At 40.9% G+C, this 17,734-nt stretch overlaps 1 protein-coding gene and 1 long non-coding RNA gene across 12 annotated transcripts in view; one reads left to right on the top strand and one right to left on the bottom strand.

The window, feature by feature from the left end:
* The window catches only part of EPB41L2 (erythrocyte membrane protein band 4.1 like 2), an 80,562-nt gene extending 70,452 nt beyond the window's left edge, over positions 1–10,110 (top strand). For 8 of the 9 annotated variants that reach the window (XM_080999549.1, XM_080999550.1, XM_080999552.1 and 5 more), the window contains 6 exons: positions 115–660; positions 2,600–2,722; positions 3,099–3,191; positions 3,918–3,998; positions 6,970–7,075; positions 8,929–10,110. In XM_080999549.1, coding sequence (XP_080855675.1) covers positions 115–660; positions 2,600–2,722; positions 3,099–3,191; positions 3,918–3,998; positions 6,970–7,074 — 948 coding nt within the window. In that variant the 3' untranslated portion in view covers position 7,075; positions 8,929–10,110. The remainder of the gene's footprint in view (positions 1–114; positions 661–2,599; positions 2,723–3,098; positions 3,192–3,917; positions 3,999–6,969; positions 7,076–8,928) is intronic. The other variant, XM_080999556.1, reaches the window with a different exon arrangement.
* On the bottom strand, positions 633–13,018 carry LOC308473900. 3 transcript variants are annotated; one of them, XR_013984373.1, is made up of 5 exons: positions 12,858–13,018; positions 11,016–11,132; positions 5,274–5,447; positions 3,874–4,069; positions 661–769 (listed from the first exon to the last, which is right to left on the bottom strand). It is a non-coding gene; the product is annotated as an uncharacterized lncRNA (long non-coding RNA). The 3 variants fall into 3 exon arrangements; XR_013984372.1 differs by lacking the exon at positions 3,874–4,069 and having other exon boundaries at positions 633–769; XR_013984374.1 differs by lacking the exons at positions 661–769; positions 3,874–4,069 and having other exon boundaries at positions 4,459–5,447.
* Between the last annotated feature and the right edge of the window lie 4,716 nt (positions 13,019–17,734).

The raw sequence follows: 17,734 nt of genomic DNA, 5'->3' as shown, positions 1-17,734 counted from the left end.
GTCATCTTTGTTCTTCATGTGACCTGAACCACCCATCACATAGTTTTATGTTCACTATTTTATTTATTCATGTTTTCTACTTTTTGTTTTTCCTCATCCATTTGTTTTGTGCAGAGTTCGCATGAGACTCTGAACGTAGTGGAGAAGAAGCAGGCAGAGGTTGGGATAGAAGAGACAGTAGTCACTGCCGATACCAACAGAGGCAAAACACAACTTGTCTCTGGTGGTGGGCAAACTCAGAAGATGGAGCACCTATCAAAGAAGGATTCTTCATCACTGTCATCAAGTAGCAGCAGTAGTGAGAGTGAAGATGAAGTAGGAGAATATCAGCCACACCAACGGATGACTCAGGGTGCCATAAAAGAAGAAATAGAAGAAAATGAAGTTATAGAGGAGGGAGAACACAATGCACAGGCAACAGTGTGTGCAGAAATTTCACAAGAAGCCAGTCCAGTTCAAGTAACAGTTACGCACACACCAGTGACAGAAACATTGGTCCAGGCGAATGAAGTATCCACCAAGACACCCGGAGAGGGACACCCGGCAAAACTGGATAAGCAAGCCCTGAAAGAAGAGAGGGTGGAAGAGCAGCTCAAAGTAAATGGAGAGGCATCGCATAGTGACATTGATGTTTCACAGCAAATAATTTGTTGCTCCGAGGTAAATGGTAGAAGAGTAAGGGATCCTTTATCAGGCACATCGTCCTAGGGTTCAATATCTCTGCCTTTCTTCTTCTCTGTCCTCTTCAGGTTTTCATAAAGATTCAGATCTGGAAAGTGGAAAATGGATGTGTAGTCAAATTCTGCCTTTGGTTAAGGCTTCTGAATTTTTTACTAGTTTGGTTACCCAGAAGAGCGAACTTGCCTGGGATTATGCCATCTTTTTACTTTCTCATGTTCTGTTTGTTTTGCATGTGTTAATTTGTTTGAGTCTTGTCCTGTCTAGTTTGATTTTTATTATCCTTCGATAAGTTTTAATTGGAATTGTGATGTTACCTTTCTTGGGCATGAGATGAAAACGCATTTTATGCATTTGATGTAATAGTCTTAAAACCCAAGTATTTTTTTAATTGAAAAACCCTACCTATTTTATGAAACCTCCTATCTAAATACTAAAACACAAATAGCCAGAATTTGTAGGAACGCACAGTTGGTGCATTCTATAAATCACCATGAGACACACATACCATATTTACTACTCTTAACCAAAGTCCTTTGCAGATAGTTATTATTTTATGCTAGCCACTTGTAGTCCTCGAGAGGCATGAACTTACTCAGTAGATGCTAAATCAAATTTATTTTCTCTAAGAACATGCAGCATAATGAAGAGCCTGAGAGATGGTAAATGAAGCACAGGTTAAAGGTTCCAATCCAAGTGTGTGTGTGTGTGTGTGTGTGTGTGTGTGTGTGGTCCTGGCAAACAGCAACTTGGGAGCACAGCAGCTGTGTTAATCAGCTGATATTTCTGGAAGGAAAGACTAAACCCATTCTGCCTCCATCCATCCATCCCCCCCAAAGCTGATCTGTGCTGCTGCTGCTGCTGCTGCTGCTGCTGCTGCTGTTGTCGTCGTTGTGTGTGTGTTTCAAAAAGACCAGAATGGTGCACATAGCAGCTGGACTGGAGGAGGATTCCCAGAGCCACTTGCATGTGCAATTCCTCATCCAGCTAGAGAAATGTGTGTGGAGCACCATAGTTATACTGGAGTGGCTGAGGGCATTTCCACCCCCAAGGTTATTAAATATGGAAACAGAAGATTCGTAATGATGGTCAGGGCCATCTAGGTCAATCTTGTCCGCATTGGCAGGATTTGTCAAGTTTTAAACTGTCTCAAAATGCATTTATGCATTTTATTAAACATTGCCATATAAGGAGTTGTAGCAAGTTTGTGACACTCAGGAATTAGTGTATGGAGTTGGTTTTGGGGTGACATCTATTGGCTCTATAAGGGTAGGTCATACCAACGAGATCATTGAAGATATATTGACAAGCTTAATAAATAATGATTCAAACTGTTCGTAAGGGCTGTTTCAGAAGAATTTTATGATGTACTTGCTCAAACTATAAAGTTTGAAGTAGTTACATATCTTGTTAACATGGTGTACAAGACAGAAACACATAAATGCTGTGGCCATTTGTGGCTCACCTACAGTGAGTATATATTATGTGCATGAAGTTTAAAAAAGCCAGCTTTTAAATCAGATGTAAGCTATGGGTTCAAACAATGGAAAGCTGTGATTGGCCATGGGCTCACCACTGTATAGATCGCTCGTATACCCTGATATTTTAAAAGCTTTAAATCTTACCAATCTGATTGTATGTTAATTTATTAACCACTTTTATATATGCTACTGATTTAAATTTATATTCCTATCTAGCATAGGAAATATACTATGGTGATTTTCAAGTGCTTTCTTATATTTAGTAGACAGAACACTTAACATTTCTTGTGTGTTCATGATTTTCAGACTTGGGTTTAGAAGTTCTTCTAAGGAATGTTTAAAAAGTGAATCTGGGATCTTGTTGCCTGAAGCCAGTTCATAGACTGCTGTATACCATGTACTTCAAAATTCATACTCTTCTGTGTCTTTCTAAACACTAGCCTCCAGTGGTTAAAACTGAGATGGTGACCATTTCAGATGCTTCACAGAGAACTGAAATATCCACCAAGGAAGTACCAATTGTTCAGACAGAAACTAAAACGATCACATATGAATCTCCCCAGGTACAGGTGTTGTATAATTTAGAATGCCTTTTTGGGATACAATATTGTAAGCTTGTTGGGAGAGGAAAAGTTGCCGTATCTCCTTGTGGAAATAATATCTATATACATACACTGCTTATACTAGGACAATGAACTAATGGACTTCTTTATCTGAGAACATCATTCAGATGCCATCTTGACCTCACCTGCCTGAGAAGGGGTTAATAATGACTGAATCATGTTAAATGACATTTAGTACATTGTGTGTTCCAGAATTGTCTACTGCACTTGACGTCTTCATTTCTAAAACAGGCAACTTTTTTTAAAAAGAAGGCTGCTAGTTTGGCTTCCCTGTTTTGTCAAAATTGACTATTGCTCTTTCTTCTTGATGGTGCAGTTTGATGGCAGTGGTGATGCTGGTGTGCTGTTGAGTGCACAGACGATCACTTCAGAATCTCTTTCTACAACCACAACCACACACATCACAAAGGTAAAAAGAAAAACAGTGAGGTTTGCTGTTCTCATCTGTTTTAACAAAACAGGACAGAAGTAGACTGCTCTTAATCAAAATCGGCTGTGAAATGTTATATTATTCCAAGTTTCTGGGCACATTATATATGTACTAATGAAACATTCAGAATTCAAGATTTTGTGACTCTCTTATTTTCTGGAACCTTGAACTTTCATTATATTTAACCTAGGATGATTTATTTTAAGTATGTTTAGAGCAGTTTTGACTATCCTAAATGAAGGCATGGACACCGTTACCATTTAGTACCATCTGTTCAACCCTCTCCCCCCTTGTCTTTCGATGCTACTCTAGGTTGCAGTGCATAATGGATTTATGCTGCTGATTATTTTGTGCTGGTGGGGCTTTCATATATTCTTTTAGTATTGTTGATCGTATTTGTATTTTACTGAGTTTAAATTGTGACCCACATTTGATTGAGTGGTACTGGAATTTCCAGATAGTGAAGAAGAACGTTGAGTTTTGTGCTGCAGATGTGGTTTTTCCTGTTACACATATGAATAATGAAAGTATAGAAATAAGTCTTAAGGCCTTAATGTGCTGTGTTTTTTTATCTTAAGAATTGTTACTAAACTGTAAACATTAGAAGAACTAGAAAAAGGTTTTCTGCCTTTCCTGTGTTCAGTTACAAGCTGCTACTTACATTGGAGGATTAAGTAAAACATTTCTTGTTCTTGAAATCTTTAGACAGTAAAAGGTGGTGTGTCAGAAACCAGAATTGAAAAGCGGATTGTTATCACTGGCGATGCAGACCTTGACCACGACCAGGTGAGAGACAGAACACATCATATTCTGCTTTCCAATATTTTGCCCCTCATAAGGCAGTTGAGGTTTTCCCCCTGTCAAAAATGTTCTATTATAAGAACACGAACAATATTTTTAAAACTCAGCCACCTCATGATGCAAATCGCTAACCATCACTGAATTACTGTAATTATAATCTGCCGTTTTTACTATGTGGTGCTGCACTGATTCTTAATTGATGGTAGGTTCACAATTTAACAGAACAGGGATTTAATTTTCATTTCTTAATTGTAATGTACCAAGGACTCTGAGTAAATTTAATTTCAGATTTTGATGTGCCTGTAGCAAGTGGCTTGTGACAAGTTCAATCTCTCCTTGAAGCCTGAAATTAAATGACAGAGCTGTTTAGCATTAGGCATGAGGGATGTCTGTCCCAGCACATGCTAAAATAAAAAACAAAAAACATACAGCTGGGGAATCTGGAAAGGTCAGACAACAGAATTGCTTTAATAAAATTCATATCTCAGTATATTCCCCTTAGGATAAATATTATAAAGCCTTAAAGTAAACTTTTTAGAGATAGATTGTATGCATCTGTTTGTAACACAAGATCTTGTTCAGCTTTGTAAATGTCTGAGTTTTAAATTTATGTAAAACATGTGCTCGTATTCAGATGTAAATTCCAGCATTATTTCAGTAAAATTAGGATCTGTAGTAACCCTTTAAAATGGAAAATACACTTGATAAGAATAAAATATTTTTATTTTTCATATTTGAACCCCTGAATTATTCAATTTGAACAACCCTGATATGTCATTCTTCATTATATAATCTAAATGATGTTCAATACAGCTTAGAAATAAAGTATTTGTCAAAGCTGAAACCGTATCTAGGAACCTTGAAAGCATTATTTCTTAAAACCAGTTTTTTTCTTGCCTATCCGATCTTGTTTTCAATTTTATTTCTCTGTATTCTGAAGAATAACTCTTCCATCCTCAAGTACTAAATAAAGTATAGGGAAAGCAAAATAGTGCATGTATATACTTAGCCATTTATTGTTAAGCCCTAAAGGTTATATATTTAAAAACTGATCGCTATTTATTCTGGTTTATGTCTTGAGTTTCCAGTGTGCATCTGTCAAGGCAAAATCGCCACTCAGTTTGTTTACCTCTGAACTGTGTTTTGAAAAGATCTTTAGGGAAAAGTTGCTAATTGCCCAGTGCTTACACTTTCCACATCCCACATCAACAAGGTGTGGAAGGAAGCTGACAGGTGCCTCCTGGCAGAACTATCCATTACCTTGCGAAACATATATTCCCAATCCTACAATTGCTGTAGCAACTGTGGTAGTGGTGGGGGTGAGAATCAGTTGTCAAGGAGACTTGATGGGGAATCTGGTGCCCACTGATTGTTTTCTCCATCCTTGGTCATTTTCGCTTGGTTTGGGTTTCTTTTCTGAGTCCAGCTGGTTTTCTGTGGGAAGGAGGGGATTTTAAAAGCCAGTTAGGGCATTTGAAAGCAGAATTGATGAATGAGGGAAACATTAAGCACCATCCTCTTTGCCCACTGATTCCCCTCAGCAAATTTCACCCTCTCCACCCTACATTAGTGTTGCTGTGGTCTTATGTACTCAGTCACCGGTGAATACATAAGCTACTGTTCTTGGCAATTAGGTTTGCTACTGGTCAGTGTCTTGTAGCTGGTTTTCTTACCTGAATTGGTATCTTCCAACATTGTGTGCAAGATATATGCCAAATATCAAAGGACCTGTGCCCACAAATGAGCCTCCTGTCACTGCATCAACACAAGGCTAAAATAAAAGCATGTGTAAAGTGTTGCACACACACACAAAAACCTAATTCCACGCTTACTCTGATTGCGACTGCACCAGTGGCAGCCCACCAGGAAAGAGGTCTTGGCGTTGTGGTGGACAACTTGATGAAAATGTCAACCTAGTGTGTGGCAGCTGTGAAGAAAAGTCAGATTCCATGTTGAGGGGAATTAGGAAAGGGTTTGAAAATAAAACATGATAGAGGGGGATAAAATTATGTATAGGGCAGAAAAGATGAATAGAGATAAGTTCCTGTCCCTTTCTCATAATACTAGAACTTGGGGTTATTTAATGAAGCTGAATGTTGGAAGATTTGGGATAAACAGAAGGAAGTGATACACACGACACATTGTTAAATTGTCACAGTTAGTACCACAGGATGTAGTAATGGCCACCAACTTGGATGGCTTTGAAAGAGGGTTAGAGAAGACTTGTCAGTGGCTACTAGCCATGATGATTATGAACCTTCTCCAGGGTTGTATTCAGCTAAGTTTTACTCATAACAGATCCATTGAAATTAATGAACCTAACGAAGTTAAGACATAGCTAAGTGAGATGGGTGTTGAATACCTCCTCTAGTATTGGAAGCAGTATGCCAGTTGTTGTGGTGGAGAACGTTGTTGCGCTAATGTCCTGCTTATGGGCTTCCCATAGACATCTGATTAGCTACTGTGAGAACAGGATACTGAAATAGATGGTCATTTGGTCTGATCTAGACGGACTCCTAATGCTTGTATGTCGTTGCAGCAATAAAACATTCCTGTCTAGATATTATATTGATCCAAATAGCTCACTATGTGGATCAATATAAAGATGTGGTGTGCTTTAAAAAGTTTTTCTGTTTCTTACCTTTTCTGGAGTTTTTATTATTAGTGCTTTCTTAATGTTTTGGTGAAAAACTGCTTTGTGAGGTTTGCCAGAAAAGGAGGATCTAAATGCTTTAGATAAATATGTAAGATACCAAAACATAGTTTACAGCTCATAACTTAAAATACCCAGTAGCCTCTCTAGGCTTTTTATTTGGCTGTCTCAGTAATGGAGGAGCAGCATTCTTCCTCTGTTCAGTTGTCACTTCTGAACAAAACCAGTCCAGGAAGGGTAGTCATTACTGGCCAAACTACCTCATAATTTTTATTTAATGGGTCCTTTTTGATACTTATGTAGGCATTGGCACAAGCCATTAAAGAAGCCAAAGAACAGCATCCTGACATGTCTGTAACAAGAGTTGTGGTACATAAGGAAACAGATCTTCCGGAAGGAGGAGAATAAGGTAAGAGCCTGAGACAAGACCCGATACAAAACTATTATCCTCCCAGGTTAATAATAATAATAAATTTTATTTATATCCCGCCCTCCCCGGCCAAGACTGGGCTCAGGGCGGCTAACATCAAATATATAATACATTAAAACATAAGATCAAACAATCGGTTGAAATACAGCTTAAAATCAGATTACAATCTGAATAAAATCAGATGGCAACCCACAAATTAAAACTATAACTATGGGGTTGGGAACATTAAGTGTTTACCAGGCCCAGCTATTTGTGCTGATCATATGAGCCAGTGAGAAGGGTTAGAGGGGCCCTTTACATGCAAGGTCTTGTAAAAAAGGTCCCAGACTGGATCTGGGCCAAAGACCTGGTGGAACAGCTCCATCTTTCAGGCCCTGCAGAAAGATGTCAAATCCCGCAGGGCCCTGGTCCCTTGCGGCAGAGCGTTCCACCAGACTGGGGCAGGGCCGAAAAGGCCCTTGCCCTGGTCGAGGCCAGCCTAACCTCCTTGAGGCCTGGGACTGCCAAGGTGTTATTTGTGGACCGTAAGGTCCTCCACAGGACATACCAGGAGAGGCCGTCCTGTAGGTATGAGGGTCCTAGGCCGTATAGGACTTTAAAGGTTAAAACCGGCACCTTAAACCTGGCCCTATAGTCCACTGGGAGCCAGTACAGCTGGTGTAGCACTGGATGAATGTGATCCCATGGCGAGGACCCAGTAAGGAGCCTCGCTGTGGCATTCTGCACCCCCTGGAGTTTCTGGGCCAGCCTGCATAAAGTGAATTACAATAATTGAGCCTGGAGGTAATCATCACATGGCTCACAGTGGCAAGATCAGGGCAGGAAAGGTAAGGGACCAACTGCTTGCCATGGCGGAGATGGAAAAATACCGCTTTTGCTGTAGCTGCGACCTGTGCCTCCATGGAGAGGGAGGCGTCGAAGGTTACGCCCAGACTCTTGACTGAAGGTGCTGGTACTAATTGTGCCCCTGCAAGGGATGGGAGTTGGCGCTCCAACCCCATGTCGTCCCAACCCAACCAGAGGACCTCTGTCTTCGAAGGATTTAACTTCAACTGGCTCCCACGCAGCCATCCAGCCACCGCATCCAAACATCTGGTCAGTGTGTCTGGGGCTGAGTCAGAATGGCCATCCATCAGCAGATAAAGTTGGGTATCATCAGTGTATTGATGACAGCCCAGCCCGAAGCTCTGAACAAGTTGGGCAAGCGGGCGCAGAAAGATATTAAAAGGCATCGGGGAGAGGATTGTACCCTGTGGCACTCCACAGACCCAAGGGGTTCCGCGACGACAATTCCTCCCCTAGCGCCACCCTCTGTCCCCGACCTGAAAGGAAAGAGCACAGCCATTGTAAGACTGCCCTGGCTGCTGCTACCAAGCACCTGGAACCCCTATTTGAATGTTCTTTACCACAAATAAATGCATCTTTTGTGATTCTGTCTGGAATCAGATCTAGGGTATAATGTTTTGGACCTTCCAGTTTGGAGTTTTGTTCGGAAGAAGAGCACAAAGGGAAAGCAGAAAGGCATGGCTGAGACTGTAGGCCTTTTGAATGCTAATGGTGATGCATTAGGAGCTATTTGCATTATGAGAGAGAGAGAGAGAGAGAGAGAGAGAGTTTGTTCCTTAGCTACCTCCTTGAAAAATGAAGGAAAACTGCTCTTCTGAAGAGGGAGGTCTGATGCCACTTAAAATAAGAAAAATGTAGCATGTGACTGACTTGAAAAAGGAACATTACACGAAGAAAGCTGTAATATGGTTGAGAGTGTTTTTAATAGTATTCAAAATCTGTGACTAAATGTAAAGAATGACATTAAACTGCTTGCCTTCCTTTAGAATTCTGAAGACTGATTTGTGACCGAAGAACTTTGATCATTCAAGTCGGTGTCCCCACCGCTACTTCACTGACTTCACCAGCCTGGTGACAATGACCAGACATTTCCAGAACAAACTGCCGACACCAAAACTTATCTTCTCTGGTCCTTTACCATATATGTCTTTTATTTTTATAACCACTTCTTAACATTCTTGGCTTTTTATGAGGTTTAGAGATTTATTATTTTTTCCACGTTTCCCTGACATTTTATATAACTGATTTCTTGATTGCATGAAAGTGAACAAAAATATTTAGTAAGCACTTTTCACTTTAGCAAGTGCAGGAAGGAAAGAATCTTTCACTAAATCTTTTCAAAATGTTTCCAAATAAAGCCTCTTAATGGGATAACAGCTTTTTTCAGATTATTCAGGTAAATAAAACATCAAATAATATAAGAAATACATTATCTTGTATTAAAAGAAAACACAAAGCTTTCCTATGACCTGGTGGGGAAAATAAATTAAAATTTGTATGGATGTTGTACAAACTCCTTATAGTCTGTTCTGAGGATCTCCCACTTTCTGGAGGGAACTGGTGCTGGTATACTATAGAAGAGATAGTTATAAAGATGTTTCTACTGACTGAGCACTGTTTTAGTAACTTCTCTGCACTTCAGTGCCATTGTTCAATTTCTTTGTGGACACTTTGGTCTGCAACATTCCAGACAGGATAGGAAGGACTTTGCTCTCTTCCCTTCTGGCAAAGATAATCCAGGCAGCTTAAAACCTTAGTGCTTTTCTCTTAACATGTTAAATGTCAAACACTTTGATTATATGAATACATGTGCAGGATGCTTGCATTACATAACTCATTGTCTACCTGTTATAACTGACACGTCTGTTGAGCAGTTGTCTTTAAGTAGTTCGCCTGATGAACTTGTACAGGTTTTCAGGACATTGAGGGACTGGGGGGCAGCCAAGGACCCATTGTAAGTAGTATGGGAACCAACTGCTGAGTGAGGCTGCTAGTCACTGAGGAGGTCTATATGAAAACCTGCTAACTGTCTCTTTCCCACGTACTTCACTGTTCACCTTGTGTATAGTTAAGATGCCATATTAAATTTATAGCAGCTTGAAGTTGTATTAAGTGATATTTTGCTTTCTGTAATACTGTTATAAAATAAAGTTTGTTTATTCTCTAAATGTTTCAGCACATTTGTATTTTGACACCTCAAAAAATAAATAAATCAGTTTTGAGCCTCTTTCTCAACATGGTTGAAAGCATTTCAGGAGGGTGGGATGTCTTTAAAACAAAACTTGATTTTATGTAACCTAATAACATTCCTATAGCAAGAGGCACCCTGGTTTTGTTCCCCCTGCCTATCCAGCCCAGTGGGGAAGAGTCATGCTGTTAACTGAATGTCCTCCTAGAGGTCAAGTTGCCCAACTCCCCAACTGCTCCCTGAAACTCCACTACTACAGCGTCCCCAACAGAGAATCGTAGAACAATCTTGCTACTGTAATGCCATTAGCAAGTGTTCTTCAATGCAGCAATGCCATAATCACATCATAGACGAAATCTCAGTAGCAAGAAGAACTGTCTTTCGCCAGCAAATTTCAATTCATTTTGAGTACAAGGTTCCTACCAAACCTCTTTGCTTTAGTTGAAAGTGTTGCAAATCTGCAATTTCCAAAACAAACACAAAACCCTATACAAACCCTAAGAAATGCATTAGGTCTAAATAATGTCATCAGGTACAAGCAGTATTATACTCTCTTGTACAAGAACAACATTTCACTGTATTTCCAACATTTGTGACTGCAGAGAGATTTTTGTAAGTGGTAGAGAAATGGAAGAAAAGTCCAGTTTTCCATTTTGTGCACAATTATTTTTGCATGAAAACATTTTCTGCTGTTAATTATTTTGATTCCTAATATAAAGTTAAAATCCAATTTTTAGATAACAAGCCCATTCATTTATACCTTTTTAAAAGAACAAATTGTTTCAACTTCCCTCGCACATCTACCCCCAGTTTTTGCATAACATTAAACAGCTATTAAACTTCTGGAGTAAATAGCCAATGTTAAACTATGTATCTGGAAGTTACCAATTTCTTAGGATGATCTTGGTTTCCTTTTACCGTTTCCCCGTTTGTAGTATTTGGCATAGGCTTCAATGGCAGCAGCATCAGGGGGATTATGCATTATGTAGAGCTCCTGGTCCACTGAAAAGGATAAGCACACAGTGTTAGTTTGCAGCAGCTGCTGAAAGGCGACCAGCAAGATAAAATTTTCCTCTCAGCAGTAGAGCTTCATGCTTGTGTTCATTTTTTTTATACACAAATGAAAAATACATTTCATACTATTATAAATTTATTTATACCCCGCCCTCTGGCGTTCTCAAGGAGGAGGCACACAAAGAAGGGCCTGAGATAATAACCGCAGGGGGTCTCGGTCAGTTAATACGCTAGTTCTTGAGGTACGGTGGTCCTGAGCACCAGCACTTTGAATTGGGCCCGAAAACTAATTGGCAGCCAGTGCACTTTGGCCAGGATTGGTGTTATATGCATGGATGCAGCCCGGGGGGGGGCAGTAAAACAATAGAAATACTTAACCAACTGACCAGTCACATTGGTCCTGCCCCCCCCCCCAAAAATCCTGCCTACCCCCATGGTAGGTTTGAGCCCCCATGGCTCAAACAGTCTTGGCTGGTGAGCAACCAGGCTGCCAAATTCTACACCAGTTGAAGTTTCTGAACTGTCTTCAGAGGCAACCCTATGTATAATGTGTTGCAGTAAGCCAACGGCAGTGATGCCATTTGAACCAACAGAAGCTGCTTTTTAACTTCATCAGTGGCCTGGAGTTAAGAGTGAGCAGTGAAGTAACCAAGCTTGCTGATGACACACAATTTATCAGAATGGCAGAAACAAAAGGGAATTGTAAGGAGCTCTTGTAAGAGATCTTTCCATGCTGGGTGACTAGATACTAAAATGGCAAATGAAATTCAATCTAAGCAAGCGTCAAGTGATAAGAAATCAGGGCATATAAATAAATAAATCCCAACTTTGCAAACTCACAGGATTCACTGCCTAGGACAAAGACCTTGATCACTGCGCTCTAAGGAGAAACTGTCACCATCTAGCTCCCAGATCGGCCCTCCCCCAACTGCCACCCCCAAGGCCCTCTGAAGGACCATCTTGCGCTGAGGGAACAAGAAAGAGTAACAGGTTTGTCTAAGCAAGCTGCCTTTTACCTTCTTCTGTAATTAAAAAAACCGGATGCTTATTGTTGTCATAACCTTCGGGGAACCACTTTGTGGGGGCCTCCTGAGGAGTGATATGTAAGCACAAGAAAGAAAGAAATAACCATATCTAAATGCAACAGTGAAATTGGGCAAGAGCCGGATAGCTTTCGGTGCTGATTTATGGACTTTCCCAAAGCAATTTCATTTCAAATGCATCGATAAAATTGTGTGTCAAACTTGAAATAGAGCTGGACAAAATCAAGCCAGGCTGAGTGGGAGACCCAAGACATAGAAATCCTGTTCCTTTCTTATTAAAAACACACACACACACACACACACACACACACACACACACACGCACACACAGCTATTGCTTGCCATTGTCTTACTGCTTGATGCTCAGATCTGTTCAGCTCTATTTGATTTTTTTTGGTGGGGGGGGGACTGGTTCTGAAGCAGTGCTGTATCCCACCCACCAGTACCCTTTCAATACTGCCAATTACACAATCAAATATATTTACTGGCCTTTGCCTGGGGAAGTGCACTGAGGATAATATCAGTTTCTTACAGTACAGCAGGAGATTAGGTGTTGTTTCGAAGGAACAACTAGTCCTAATTACTATATAGGTTAAATTCAGAGCGTTCTGCTTTATTATTAGTTCTGCCTACCTGCCCACCTTTCAGAGCCCTGTAGTGGCTGACTCACCCTGTCGTAGCATAACCCTCAGGTAGGCAATGAGCAGGAGCAGGAGCAGAATCACTGGCAGGAAAATTCCCATGAAGAGAAGCCATCCAGGCAGCTCCCTGACAAAAGCTGTCAGGGTGTACACCACAGCCTGACCCATCGCAAGTAGGCTTTGTGTAGCTGTGTACCTTGTTCTCCTCTGTATTTTGTTGCTCCTGCCGCATGGCCTTTGCTCGGCCCATATTAACTTCTTTTCCTTCTGGACTTTGCTTTGTTTGCACAAGCCTGTGATTTCTAATGTGAGGGCCACCACGTTAACAGAGCTAACTCGGCTGCAAAGTTTAGAAGGGCAGATTGAAATGGCACATAACGGCTTTGACTGCAGCGAAACTGAGAATAAGAGGGGCTTTTATCATTTCTCTAGTCAACTCTTTATTTGAAACACCTGCATGCCAGGAGGCTAAGAGATGATATATAAAGGATTTCAGGCATTTCTGTTTTATTCTTCCGCACTTGCGTTGTGTTAAATTTGCTTTGCATGATGCACAGGAAAGTGGGGAGAATGTCTGTCTCTCCCATGGTTCCCAAAGTGTGGGGATCTTGCAGCCCTAGAATATTATCAAGGATGTGAGTTTAAGGTTTGGTGCTGGTCTCCAGCTAATGGTCAGGGAGTTGGAATCCAGCAACAACTGGAGGGCAGCAGGTTCCTCACCCCAGGATAAAATCTCTTGTGTCCCATCCTCTAAATTCCTCTAGTCTCCTAGTTAAAGGCTCTTTGCCAATGAGAAATGATGCAAGCTGGTGTCTATATTTTGTAAAGGACCCCTGACAGTTAAGTCCAGTTGCAGACGAGCAACTATTAAAAATCATCACATCAATTGTGCTCCTGCTTACTAAGCTGAGATCAATTCTTTGCCAATTCTCAGACTGTAGAATACAAAACAATCCGGCCATGTCAGGAATAATGCCCTTCCTGATCACACAAATGAATGTATAGAAGACTTAGAAGTGATAGATTTGATGCATTGGACCTGAATTCTCATGTGTATGAATGTTGGTGGCAAGCTACTCCTTTATACACAAAATCCCCTTTCCCGAACACTTTCCTGAATCCTCCTTTATTCAAAGCATTTCTCAAAACCTGCTTTCTGTGATACTCAAGCCTCGCCTGCAACCTAAATGAAGCCTGAGGATACACCACTGTATTTACTCATGTTCATCTTGTTATCCCTCTCTCTGCTGCTGCTGCTGCTGCATTTGTCTCTTTCTTCCTACCCTCACACTCAACTCTGTCTAGAGTTAGCCTCCGGCTAACAGAAAGACTCCTTCCATCTGCAGATGGCTCTGATCCAGCTGTGAAAACCTGCAGACAGAAGCAATAACCCACACCCACCCAAAAAAGAAAAATCTCTGGCAGGTTGGGGAAGCCCTGGAACAACACAGAATGTGACACTGGAAGCTGCAGAGGGAATATTAATAAAGAGGGCTAGGACTGAACAAACATATGCACATATATACACTGATCTACGTATAACTTACGCTCTCTGAGTGAGCAGCACCCTGCTTTCTTAAATTACTCTGTAAAGTACTATGTGGATAATAGTCTATTTGGCTTCTTCTATTGTTGTTTCTTGGGCTCCATGATCACTGCAGATGGTGACAGCAGCCACGAAATTAAAATACACCTGCTTCTTGGGAGAAAAGCAATGACAAACCTAGACAGCATCTTAAAAAGCAGAGACATCACCTTGCTGACAAAGGTCCGTATAGTAAAAGCTATGGTTTTCCCAGTAGTGATGTATGGAAGTGAGAGCTGGAGAGACCATAAAGAAGGCTGATCGCCGAAGAATTGATGCTTTTGAATTATGGTGCTGGAGGAGACTATTGAGAGTCCCATGGACTGCAAGAAGATCAAACGTATGCATTCTTAAGGAAATCAGCCCTGAGTGCTCACTGGAAGGACAGATCCTGAAGCTGAGACTCCAATACTTTGGCCACCTCATGAGAAGAGAAGACTCCCTGGAAAAGACCCTGATGTTGGGAAAGATGGAGGGCACAAGGAAAAGGGGACGACAGAGGACGAGATGGTTGGATAGTGTTCTCGAAGCTACCAGCATGAGTCTGACCAAACTGCGGGAGGCAGTGGAAGACAGGAGTACCTGGCGTGCTCTGGTCCATGGAGTCACGAAGAGTCGGGCACGACTAAATGACTAAACAACAACATTGTTGTTGCATCCTCGACTGAGTGAACAATGCTCAGAAGTATGTAGCAAAGGTGTTGGATCATGAAAATGGTGGTGGCAGAGGAGACAAGGCCAGAAAATGAATGAGTGTCATCAAATGACAACATGGGCACAAGGACCAATACCAACAGTGAACAGGAAAGATTAACAAACTGCGGGGAAGCATTTGTCCTTCCTTTTTATGAGATTTTAATAAGAAAGTTGGGATATTGTGGGTGGTATCCAACACTGCAGCTTGGCTGCCACAATGGACTTCTGCACCCGCAACAGAACCGCTTCTCCCCTTGCAGTCCTGTGAATGATTGGGGCCCTTTGGAGCAGTATGAGGGGATGGGCAGGGGAAGAAGAGGAAACAGAAGTGCTATTGCACCAGGGGAGCTGAACACACACCGAGCATTGGATGCAACCCTCTGAATTTCAGTTACATGAAGATAAAGCACGGATGGACTTAGGTAATATGGCTCCCTGAGCAAGGACAAAATTCCCTCCCCTCCCCTCAAAAATTCTTATTTTCACAATAATTCCTCTTAGTACAGTTGCCTTTATGAATCTTCTCAGCAGGCACTCATATAAATATTATAATTATGAGCCCCATTTAGCTCGGTGCCCTGTACAGGGGAAACACCCCCCACTGCATAATGTTCAGTCAGCGCTCAGCACTCTCAAAAGCCAGGGTTCAACTATGGACCAGTGGAACAATCGTACACTGAGAGTACCTCTGCACATGTTCAGAGTGCATTGTTCCGCCAACAGAAATTTCAGGCTTAAAAAAAAAATGAAATGAAGAAAAACTGAGCATCCAACCATTTCCTCAGTGGCCTCTCTAAGATGTGTGTGATATAAGAAGAGCGGGTGTTTGCAGAAATGATGGTGTTTGCAGGGCTCAGAATAATTTTAGATTTTGCAGTGGAGTTTGGGTAAGGCATGAAACCTCCTCACATTTCAATCCACAACTGTGTGGGGTAATCCATTGGTTTCCTGAGACTGAGCTAGAGTAAACAAGAGAGTGATACCAGTTGGCAGGGAAGAAATGTGGGTCATCAACAAAATACAGCACCACATTAGTGTGAAAAGCTGGTGTGTTTGAGTCAGCCATATAACAGATGATCTGACATTCTTCCATTGCTTGGTGCAGAAAGTCCATGCTATGAAACAGATTTCTCCTGTTTACTTTGGCCTTCTGATTTGGCAATAACATTGATTTTATTTTTGGATAGTGTAGTATTTTATCCACCCCAAATCCGATAAAGAACTCCGTATTGGTCGAAACTAAAAATGACTGCCCTTCACTTTCAAAGAATCATTAAGAAAGCATGCTGTGCTTAGGGCTTTGTTAACTTTTAGGACAAGTGTTGTCTGTTGTTGTTATCTAGGGTGTCCATATGGGAGCTTCCACGCTGCCAGTTTGTTATCTTAGCATACAGTAGTAAATGCACACAGCAGCACCAGAAAAATAATTCAGTACCAACAAGCAATTTAACACTACAAACAAATAATACATTAGCACAGTAAGACGGGTCAGTGGCAAGTTCTAAAATTACATAGTAAATAAAGCAGGCATACTTATATGGCAGTAGGTAATCATTATTTTTTAAAAAAATAATATTTATTAATTTTCAACCATTTAAACACAACAAAACAGAAAGACAAAAAAGAAGAACAAAAAAAGAAAAAAGAGAAAAACATAAAACTAACAAAGCAAAACACAAACCATTTCAAACACAGAACTAATTTCAATGTCTTATCTTTCATTCCCTTATTTCCATGACCTCCTCACACCTCCCTTTTTGTTTTCCACTTCTATTAATTATTTCAGCAATTCCTTTCCATCTTCCTCTGTTTTCTATCCTATAATTATTTTAACATATTCTAGCCTTATTTTCCCTTTAATACACTATTAATCCATTTATACTTGATTCCTTATAACATTTCTACTAAAGCCATATAACTTCATTCCAACATTTTTCTAACATTCAATATTTTTACAGTGTTTCTATAAATAGTCTTAAACTTTTTCCAGTCTTCTTCCACCAGCTCTTCTCCCTGGTCTCGGATTTCTGCCAGTCGTTTCCGCCAATTCCATATAGTCCATCAACTTCATCTGCCATTCTTCCCGAATGGATAAATCTTGTGTCTTCCAGTACTTCACAATGAGTATTCTTGCTGCTATTGTTGCATACACGAAACAAATTCTATCCTTCTTTAACACCAATTGGCCGACCATGCCCAGGAGAAAGGCCGCTGGTTTCTTCAAAAGGGTATATTTAAATCCCTTTTTAATTTTGTTATGAATCATCTCCCAGAGTGTCTTAATCCTTGGGCATGTCCACCAAAGGTCCTCAAATTCGTCTGTTTTTCTTTAAGTTCAGTCATAGCAAGCGTCAACTTATGTTCATCAAATTGCCTCTGTAGGGCTGGGGCTCTCTTTCTCTTTCTCTCCAGTTGTGTCACTCTACCCTCAGCAGCAACAGCTCCCTCCCTGACCTCCTCCACAGCCTGCCACATCAAAATAGGTTCCTGCATCAATCCTTGGGTGGTTTCTGTATTGGTATTGTCCATACTCCCTGCATTCAGGTCAACCTCAACAACTGAAACATCCACTTTCGCATTTATCATGTCCATTTTCCTGTGAAGCTGATCCAATGAGTCATTTAT

The sequence above is a fragment of the Podarcis pityusensis genome (assembly GCF_964106645.2).
Source record: "Podarcis pityusensis genome assembly, chromosome: 3".
Lineage (NCBI taxonomy): Eukaryota > Metazoa > Chordata > Lepidosauria > Squamata > Lacertidae > Podarcis > Podarcis pityusensis.
This window is presented reverse-complemented; position numbering and strand designations above follow the sequence as displayed.